The sequence below is a fragment of the Aegilops tauschii genome, chromosome 5 (genome assembly GCF_002575655.3).
Source record: "Aegilops tauschii subsp. strangulata cultivar AL8/78 chromosome 5, Aet v6.0, whole genome shotgun sequence".
Taxonomy (NCBI): domain Eukaryota; kingdom Viridiplantae; phylum Streptophyta; class Magnoliopsida; order Poales; family Poaceae; genus Aegilops; species Aegilops tauschii.
Genome location: NC_053039.3, coordinates 462,764,050 through 462,774,933, shown reverse-complemented (window position 1 = coordinate 462,774,933; position 10,884 = coordinate 462,764,050). Strand labels below are relative to the sequence as shown.

The 10,884-nt window shown below is 43.8% G+C and overlaps 1 protein-coding gene across 2 annotated transcripts; it reads right to left on the bottom strand.

Annotated features, from left to right (window-relative positions):
* Positions 1-925: 925 nt before the first annotated feature.
* Positions 926-6,221, bottom strand: LOC109763280 (ruBisCO large subunit-binding protein subunit alpha). Of its 2 annotated transcripts, none has more exons than XM_020322124.4 (8): positions 5,546-6,221; positions 4,643-4,801; positions 4,358-4,565; positions 3,588-3,733; positions 3,021-3,327; positions 2,413-2,663; positions 2,015-2,215; positions 926-1,627 (listed from the first exon to the last, which is right to left on the bottom strand). In XM_020322124.4, the coding sequence occupies exons 2-8, from the start codon at positions 4,655-4,657 to the stop codon at positions 1,319-1,321; spliced, it is 1,437 nt and encodes a 478-aa protein (XP_020177713.1). In that variant the 5' UTR covers positions 4,658-4,801; positions 5,546-6,221; the 3' UTR covers positions 926-1,318. The 2 variants fall into 2 exon arrangements, with proteins under 2 accessions (XP_020177713.1, XP_020177712.1); XM_020322123.4 differs by having other exon boundaries at positions 4,643-4,764; positions 5,546-6,210.
* Positions 6,222-10,884: the final 4,663 nt, after the last annotated feature.

The window sequence follows — 10,884 nt, the reverse complement described above, 5'->3', positions numbered from 1 at the left end:
GTCGCCCTTCTTCGCACGGATTAGATTTCCAGCTTAGCTTGATGCAGTTAATTGTCTGGCTTCACTATACACTACATGATCAACCCAGTCTTTCTTATACTAGATGTTCAATACTTCAATTGTACATTGCATATGTAGCATCATGTTTGAGCACGTGTGGGACTAAGAGGTAGAGGGAATCAGGATGCGCAGGGCAGTGAACTAATCCGAACGGGAAATGTCATTGTTGCTTGCTACTCAGGTAGCATCACGGGGGTAACAGATTGATCGGGAGTAGGAACAAGCAATCCACACTTCCTTCTATGAGATTCCACAAGAGCAGTTCATCTTCTGTCCTTTGTGTTCTTCAATTGTCATCAGATGATGTGCCGCATTAGTAGCTTGCGCCATTGATTGAATTTAACTTGTTTCTATTAATTTTGTAAGTAAGGAGTAATCAGCTTACGCTACCATTTGAGAGATCGTTCAACGCGGAAATTACACTACATTTGACATCAACGCCGAAACAGAAAATAGTGTTCGTTTACTTCACATTCGTTAGGTATCAAGCAAGAGGCAACACACTGCCATGAAACATGTTTGAAAGTAAAAGCAAAAAATAGCTTCCTAATCATGTAGTGTATAGTGAAGCCAGACAAAATTCTGCGTATATGAAAAATGGCATGCCAGTTGTCCTGTGCTTGTTACAAAATTCTGCGTATATGAAAAATATGGCACATGACACCACTACACAGTGGTACAGACAACATGATACAGGTGAAATCAATGTGTCCCAACTGCCCGTACCAACTGAACATTTTACTTGACTTCAGCAACCTCTTGCTTATAAACACGGCGCAGCGCATTTGATTTTACTTTCATTATGTATCAATCAAGGGGCCACACATGATTAGCATAACAAAAGGGACAAGAGCTAGCTCACACATTTGGGAAATCGACATGACAGTTCCGCCAGTGTAATCATTACTATGTTACATGCTACAAAAATATTGTGCAGGTATGAAAATACTACACCTACCATATTTTCTTTTTGGGGAGAATCTGCACTTGACATCTAACAACACCACTACAAACAGAGATAATGAAAATACACCTAACAGTACTAAAAAGAAAAAAGGGCAAAACCTAGATATAGTTGATATCAATGGTACCAACCGATCCCCACCCCCCTTCAGACTAACCTCCTGAACCCATTCACCGCTCTAGACAATAATGAGAAGAGCTGTCCTTCACGGGCCCACTCTGTTCTTAGCTTAGAGCAAAATGATCTTCACGTTTATGGAACCTTCTTTGATATCAGGATAAGAATTGCTCAGACCTAAGAATTTTGATTTATCTGCAACGGCGGGAGGCCTGGAATTTCAGGAATGGGCGACTTTTTCTTCTTTATCTTATCAAACATCATTGCTTGGGTCATTAGAATTAGCCCTGCAATAGAAGCAGAGTTCTGGAGCACGCATCTTGCAACCCGGCACGGATCAACCACCCCGGCATCAACAAGGTCTTCGAACTTATCTGTCATCGCATTGTACCCAACTCGCCACTCGCTTTCAAGAATCTTCTCTACGACAGCTGAACCATCTGCGCCGGCATTGCGAGCTATCGTCATAGCAGGGACAAGGAGTGCCTGGAACAGCATTTCACAAATTTCAGAGTTAGGATGATATGCAATAGATACATGTAATTTGCATAAGTACAAAAGTGTCACGGATGCTCTAATGAGTGAGCACTTTGAACAAATACTTCTTTACACTCGTCAGTCAATATAACTGACTAGCAAATTATATACTCCCTCCGATTCATATTAATTCTTGGCTGAAACGGATGTATCTAGATGTATTTCAGTGCTAGATACATCCGTTTGAGCGATAACTAATATGGATCATAGGGAGTATCTTAGTTATGATGTTTAGGTTCGCAAAAGTGGCCATTTACACAAATCAGCGGCAAATGCAATGATTGGACAACCATATTGCAGAGAGAAGATACAAGAGTAAATGCATGGATGACCTACCTTCCCCACAATATTTACACCAATCTTCTCTTCCGGGTCATCCACGAGATCCATGATACTGGGAATATGCTTAGACAGTTCAACATATGTTACACCACCACCAGGTGTGATGCCTTCGCTGATGGCTGCAAAAGTTGCATTCTTCGCATCCTCCACTCTCAGCTTTCTGTCCTCAAGTTCAGCTTCAGTGGCTGCCCCTACCTGAATAATACCAAAAACTCCTCAAATGCCCACAAAGAAAGAAACAGGAAGAAATTTAATACCACAATTACAATGATTTCTGCATTATGCACTTCTGTATCCTGAAACTCTATGTAATGATTGCAGCAAGCTAAGAAAACATCATTCAGTAGGAAGAACTATTGGAATGTAGGTGGTTTAGTGAATGACTCGCACACCTTGATAACTGCTACACCTCTTGAGAGTTTAGCAATTCTTGCAGAAAACCTTTCTTTTAGATAGGTACTTGTTGTCTCCTCTAGATCTTTCTTTAGTTGCATAATCCTAGCCTCAATCTCTGGTCTCATAGAGGGATGTGCAATTATAGTTGTAGATTCACTCGTGATAGTGATCTTTTGAGCCATACCCAGCTGGTCAGATGTAATTGCTTGAAGACCCCAACCAAGGTCACTAACAAAGAAATCTGCACCTGCTTAATTGAAGAAAAATACTTAGGCTGTAGTCAGGCACGAATATAACTAGATAATTTCAAAGCAATGCACCGTGCAAATGCAAAATTGAAGTATAGTCCTAATGGAGCCACACACCATAAATGTAAGTTATAAAGAAGATAGTAAATACAAGAAAAGGCTCATCTTAGAATTCATTAGAGTGGAAAAGCAACTGATAAAAATGTATGAAAAGAGCTTTTGGGAAAAAAATACCAAATTCAGTAAAGATATCACAAACGATAAAGATAAAAATCTGAACTTCAATGGATAGAACAACGCTAGCAGCATAGAGCTTAGACGGATGGAGCTTAGCAATAGTAAATCTACAAGTTTACCTGTCATAATGGCAATATCTTGCAGAATAGCCTTCTTTTCATCTCCCAAACCAGGACATTTGACAACCGCAACATTTAGCAAACCATTCAGTTTGTTAAGAACCAGAGTCGAGTACACCGAATGTGAAATATCCTCGGCAATAATCAACAAAGGGACACTCAACTGTGTGGTCTTCTCCAGCAAAGGAAGTATCTCTTGGATTTCATTCACCCGTTGATCAGTTAAAAGCACTCTAGCATTTTCAAATTCAACAATTGCTTTGTCTGGATTTGTGATGAAATGAGGTGAGGTGTAACCCTTGTCTATCTGCAGGGATCAGACAGAGAATCATTAAATAATTATCTCTTCTGAGCTTGCCAGTCTATATTTGTTTTCTTAAGTAACAAAAAATCACTAAGAGAGGGTTAAACTTTTTGGAGTGTAAATTTGTTTAAAATTATCAAATGACATGGCCTCTGTTTATGTGTTGAGATGATGCCATGCTTTGTTGGAAAATCAAAAAACATATAATATAGTTACAATTCTTAGGGGGGGGGGGGGGGGGCTTTATGACCACATAAATGTACCTTCATTCCTTCCTGCACCTCAACTGAAGTATATATGGAAGATGATGACTCGATTTTGATTATTCCATCAGGACCTATCTTCTCCAATGCGTCGGCAATGAGATTGCCAACATATTCATCATTGCCAGCTGATATTGATGCTACAGCTGAAAATAAAATTTAAAGATTTAGGCCTCCTTTGGTTAAGAGGAATCTTGTAGGAATTTCATAGGATAGGATTTCTATAGGAAAAAATCCATTAGAGCCCTTTGGTTTGTAGGAATGGAATCCTATTCCTATGGAGGAATTCTTCCTATCCTCCACATTTCATAGGAAAATAAACATTAGCCTAGACTCAATGGAAAAAATCCTATGATGTGAATCAAAGGGCATCTCCATCCCTATTCCTACTCATAGGATTTGAGATACATGTCATCTCATTTCCTATGACTTTTCTATTCCTATGATTCCTACCCTATGAACCAAAGGAGGCCTTACCAAGCTGACTAATATGACTGTGTTCAACATTTCAAATGAATGTGTGCGTATTTCATTCCACAATTAAAGAAAATGGACAGAAATGAAAATAAAACATGACGGTGTGCATCCCTTTATTACTTAAAATTTGTAAGGTGCAGTTCCATTTCAATATACAGAACATACACCATTTTTGCTTAGTTATGATAATCTGCTGGGCAGATATCAGACGAAGTCCAGTAGTTGCTTCTCCATCCTTATTGTTTGGTGTTTTTCCATCCATGATTTGGGACTTCCCAGGAGACGAAGATTACCTTTTATGTCCTCCTTTGTACTCACAGGGATAGATTTTGTCTTCAAGATCCCAAGCAGTTCATGAACAGCTTTGTCAATGCCCTTTCTTAAAGCAACTGGGTTAGCACCGTTGGCAACGGCCAATAAGCCAAGGCTGATGATTTCTCGGGCCAAAATAATCGCTGTCGTGGTTCCATCCCCAACAGTACTGTTTGTCTTGGTTGCTATCTGTTTGACATGTTTGCAATGAATAAGAAGCAGTTATATTAAGAAATTTATGATTGTTAAAACATTGAACACTGTACCTCTTGAAGTAGCATGGCCCCTGCATGCTCAAGTGAATTTGGAAGTTCTATAGCCTTGGCGATTGTGACACCATCATTAATTACTTTAGGAACATCATCTTGATCAATAACAACATTCCTCCCTGCAGCAAACCTTTGTGTTCTCAGCAATTAATAGCACTACAAGACAATAAAACAAATCGTTCAGGCATATATGATCCCAACAACATGAGCAGCATCTATATCAATGAACAAATGGTAACAGATTTAACAAGAAAGAGCAAGCAGGCAGAGGGCATAATTTGGTGATCCTATATCTCAGGAACAGTGTGTTCAGTCCATTTGCAATATCCACTAGTACACTGGATTTGAGGCTAAAATCTTTATGAAATGTATATATCATAAAAAGAGCAAAAACGATCCATTGGAAGCTTTAGAATTAAGAATTTCACTATCAAATTCGCAAGAACATTACAGTTGCAAGATGACAGTTACAATACTGACACAACAGTTTATGATTAGGAGTTTGGACTATTTCTTCAAAGTGCGGAAGTAGGGAGTGCATGACAAATGCTTATACAAAACCGGAGAACAATTACACAAGCAGACTAAATTGTGCCAAAAGAATAAGGTTCCCAACAAATACTGAATGTTCAAACATCTTGTGGGGATTACCAAAGATAACAACGAATTTACGGCTCTACAGGAACATTGACAGAAACAGTTTCCACCTTTGTACCAGTTACCAATAAAAAGGGGAAAAAGAATCCAGGAGTAATACTACAGCAAAAGAAATTACGATTACAGTGATATATCTCTAGATTATACACCATAGCAAACATTATCCAGGAGTAATACTACAGCAAAAGAAATTACGATTACAGTGATATATCTGACCAAGAAGGAAGCAAGCAGAAAACACACCTTTGGGACCGAGAGTGACGGAGACGGCATCGGCGAGCTTGTGGATGCCGGCGGCGAGCCCGCGGCGGCAAGCGTCGCCGGAGGATATCACCTTGACGTCCGCCCGCACCGCCAGGCGGCGGCAGCCCCTCGCCGGTCTGGGTAGCCGGCACGGCCACCTGGGTAGCGGCGGCCAGGAGGAGGATGAGGAGCAAGCGGGCGCGGCGAAGGAAGCTGTGGTAAGAGACATGGTGGTGGCGGTGGGAGCACGAATTTAGTGCGCCGGCGTTGAGGAGTGGGCTCCGGCCCCCGGATAGGGTGGGAGGGGCCCAGGTGCGCGGCGGCGGCTTGGGGCCGGAAGAAGGCGTCGCCGCGAGGGGAGAGGTGAGGCAGTCACTGCGCCCCCACCGGGGCCTGGCACCGAGGGGAGGCGGCGCCGGCGCTCGTGAAGTGGGTGGGGAGTAGTGGAATGGGGCGACTGCGGGCGGTGCGTGTTGGACCGGTGGCAGCACCCGGAGGGAGAGCAGATGGTCGGAAACCAGAGGAACGACGAGATGGCCGTGGGGGACGGCGGGCGGAGGAGGGGGAGGCGAGCGAGTGGAGCTCCGGGGGGTTGCCGGCGGCGGAGTGGTCAATGGGGAAGAGTGGGCGACTGAGAGATAGGGGTTTTTTGAGGTTTAGGGGATTTCCACCAATTCGATTGCCGAGGGAAAAAATAAATCATTTAGGCTGGCGGTGGGCTTTGGGCCACAACGAGGAGCCGGAAGCAATACGACGAATAGGGCCTGGAACTGAGCAATTTTTTTTTGTTAGTTGAAAGCGGAATCAATCCTTCTCAATTTATCTGAACGAGATATTAAGAATGTGCCAGAGAGGATGTTACAAGCCCTTTTGAGAGAGGAGGAAATGAAATGGGCGCTTAGAGCAAAGGTTTCTAGGATTGTCCAAGGGGATGATAATACCCAATTCTTCCACATGATAGCTAATGGGAAATATAGAAGGAAAAAGATAATCCAGCTAGAGCAAGATGAGGGTACAATTGTAGGACATGAGAACCTAAAATTGTACATCTCCGAATATTATAAGAAACTTCTCGGAGCACTCGAAGATAATTTCGTATCTCTCGATGAAAGTGCGATCGGGGACATACCTCAACTCAACTCAGAAGAGAATGAGGTGTTGTCGGCTCCTTTCATTGAGAAAGAGGTGTTTGACGCAATAAATGAAGCATAGTAAAGCGCCCGGGCCGGATGGGTTCCCGGTAGAATTTTATCAAAAATGCTGGCATATCATAAATCAAGATCTTATGCCTATGTTCCATGATTTGTTCGATGGTCACTTGAATCACCTCAATTTTGGAACAATAACGTTGTTGCCAAAAAAGGTGGAAGCTATTTGCATTGAGCAGTTTAGGCCGATCTGTCTTCTCAATGTAAGCTTCAAGATTTTTACAAAGGTTGGCATGAATAGGTTGACACATATAGCCCATTCCGTTGTGCAACCAACTCAAACTGCCTTCATGCTAGGACGATAAATACAAGAAGGGCACGAAATCCATATGAAGAAACTAGATGGTATTATCTTCAAAGTAGATTTTGAAAAAGCGTATGATAAGGTCAAATGGCCCTTCCTCCAGCAAGCCTTACGTATGAAGGGGTTCAATGAATCTTGGAGATCTCAGGTGGACTCATTCATATAGAAAGGCAGTGTCGGGATAAAGGTTAATGATGACACAGGTCATTGTTAATTTCTAGACACGTAAGGGGTTACGACAAGGGGATTCTATGTCTCCTGTGTTGTTTAGCATTGTAGCACATATGTTGGCGGTACTTATTGGTCGGGCTAAAGAGATTGGCCAAGTAGGAGGACTCGTCCCACATCTTGTAGTGGGGGCATCTCCGTTCTACAGTACGTGGATGATACTGTTATATTCACGCAACACGATTTTGCAAAAGCTACAAATATGAAGCTTGTATTATGCCTTTTTGAGCAACTGTGTGGGCTCAAAATCAACTTTAATAAAAGTGAATTGTTTTGCTTTGGGAGAGCCAAAGAAGAACAAGACGATTACAACATCATGTTCGATTGCAAAATGGGATCATTACAGTTTAGTTATCTAGGGATCTCAATTTATCATAGACGATTAACGAACAAGGAATGGAAACGTATAGAAGATAGATTTGATAGGGGTACGGAAAAGACTAGACATATATAGACCCCGATTCTTCTGGCAAAGTGATGAGGCCAAGAAGAAATACCGACTGGCTAGATGGGATGTCATGTGTTGACCAAAGACCAGGGTGGGTTAGGGATCGAGAATTTAGAGGTCAAAAATAGATGTCTGCTTAGCAAATGGCTATACAAACTATCTTGTGAGACCGAGGGCATGTGGGTACAAATTTTGCGGAATAAATACCTTCACCCTAAAGACTTTGGCCCAAGTTTAGGCAAAGCCAACGGACTCACTCTTTTGGAAGGGGTTAATGAGGACAAAAGTAACTTTCTTCCAAAGGGTAAAGTTCCTAGTTGGTGATGGTACCACTACTAGATTCTGGGAGGATACCTGGCCAGGGAGACGCCTTTGGCTTTACAATATCCTTCATTATATAATATTGTGCAACGCAAGGAGGATTATGTCGCCATGGTATTAAACTCGGTACCACTTAATATCCAATTTAGGAGACCCCTTGTTGGGGAACGTTGGAATGCTTGGCTGCACTTGGTCCGTATGTTGATGGATGTTCAACTTTCAGACCAGACAGATACAATTAGTTGGAAGTTAACCACGAATGGAATGTTCTCGGTAAAATCCATGTATTTGGACTTAATTGACTCTGGGCCATTGTCGATGTCTTTGCACATTTGAAAGATTAAAGTTCCGCTTCGCATTAAAATCTTTATGTGGTTCATCCATAAAGGGGTTATTTTGACCAAAGACAACTTGGTGAAAAGGAATTGGGTTGGTAACCCAAGGTGTTGTTTTTGTGGTCAAAATGAATCGATTAAACACCTCTTTCTCCATTGTCCACTTGCAAAATTGTTATGGCGATTAATTCATATAGCTTTTAACGTTCATCCCTCAATAAGCGTACACATGTTATTTGGGACGTGGCTTAATGGAGTGGACACACACATAGCTAAACATATTCAGATAGGGATATGTGCATTATTCTGGGCTATATGGAACATTAGAAATGATATGACATTTGATGGGAAAAACTTCACTAATATTTTGCAGGTTATTTACAGAGCTACAACTTGGATCCGTATGTGGTCGTTACTCACTCATGCTGACTTCAGAGAGCTTTTGAATATTGGGTGCAACCGCTGGAAGACGGCAGCACGGGCTATCTTCAGCCGGTTCGGATGGCGAGCTAATAATAGGCTAGGTGTGTAGGCATCGTAGTCTGTTCTTTATGGCCGGATGTGGTGCGTTTCAGCCGGATGTGGCGCTTTACAGTTTTAATTTTTTTCTCTTTACACGGCTCATGAGTTACTTGGAACATAAGACTTTGAAAAGTTTTTTAATAATATGGCTGGATGCATCGATTGATGCAGAGGCCGGAGGTCATCCTCCATTAAAAAAAACACTCGCTCGCCCTATCTTGTAGATATGCACTTGTTTAAGGTGTATATGTCCACACCAAGTGGAATATGTAGTTTGAGTAGGATTTTGAGGTCTCAGGAAATTAAATATCTTTGCAATTTCCTTTCCGCCCACTGGATTACAAGAAATGCAAGTCATTTTGCCATCATGGCTAAGCAAATGAAACCACTGCAGCTTCACTTCTCTCTCTAAACTAAACTTTTTGTACCATGCATATTTCTTCGGTGCTCACTTGATAGATTCAGAGTTCAGTTTGGTTAATTTTGCACCATGACAAATGTACGGTTTGCACCGGATCTCTACACTGCACTCCCTTTATTTCTATACTTCTAAATTTTGAGTGTGATTAATTGATCATTTATTTGAGATGGTACATGACAATGCTCGACAATGTACACCTAAATTGCATTACATTGCTTCATAGTGATCCACCCATGTTTGAATAGAGATGATTTAAAATAAAATACTATGGCATTGATTTCAATCAACATGGAGAAAAAAATTGTAAGGTCAAAGCACATGCCCATAGTTTGAGAGAAGAAACAATAGTGTTGAATCAATCATTTAGTATAACAGGCAACTAAAAAGGAAAAGTAACCATATAACAAACACACATGATTACAATTTGGTGCCGGAAAATGCACCCTCTGTTGGAAACCTGCTGACGGTCCACCTGACAGGCCACCACGCACGGGAGGCAAACCTCCAGGACCGAGTCACCCGCGACTCTCCAGCGCACGAACACCATCATCTCCACGTTCGGCATGATTAGCACTTATCCGATTCTATTGTAACAACCTGTACAGCGTGTATATAAACGCTTGTTGTACCTGAGACTGAATATAGTGAGAATTCTCCTGTCCAATTTGGTATCAGACACTCTCGATCCTCTCGCTTCCGCCTTCGCCATGAGCGTCCGCCGCCCTCTCCGGCGCACCCGCTCCTTTGGGGACGCCGACGCCGTCTTTGACCTGCCCTGCGTCGCCCCCGAGCCTGCGCCTGCCCCCGCACCGGCTCCTGCTGCTCCGGCGCCCATCCGCGCCCCGATCCTCCACGCGCGCGCTCCAGCGCCCCTGCGCGCCCCTGCTGCTCCCGGCCGTGCGCTCGCCGGGGCAGCGCCGGCCGCCCAGGTCCCCGTCGCTTCTCCTCCATCCATGCATCACATTAATATCTCGTCCTTCATCCCCTTCAAGCTCAGCCTGGACGCCAACAATTACCCGAAATGGCGCCAGCTCTTCGCCTTTGTACTGACCAAGTACCAAGTCGAGGATCACGTCGAGGAAGCCGTTGACCCCCTGCATGCTGATGCCGTCTGGAGGAACGATGACATTACCATCGTACTCTGGATCTACGCCACGATCTCCGATGAACTCTACGACGTGGTCCAGTCGCCGACAACACCGCGTACCACCTCTGGCGCGAGCTGGAGGTCTTCTTCCGCGACAACGCCGCCGGCCGCGCCGTCCACATCGGGGCGGAGTTCCGGGCTACGGTACAGGGCGACCTGAGCATCGCCCAGTACTGCTGTCGCCTGAAGCAGCTCTCCGACGCCATGGCCGACGTGGGCGTGCCCGTCACCGACCGCTCCCTCACGCTGCAGCTTGTGCGGGGCCTCAGCCGCCGCTTCCATGTCATGGCTACCTTGCTTCCCATGCAGGTGCCGTTCCCCACGTTCAACCAGGCGCGCTCCCGTCTCCTGCTGGAGGAGATCTCGCTGGGTGAGCGGGAACGCACCGAGGGGGCCGCGGCTCTC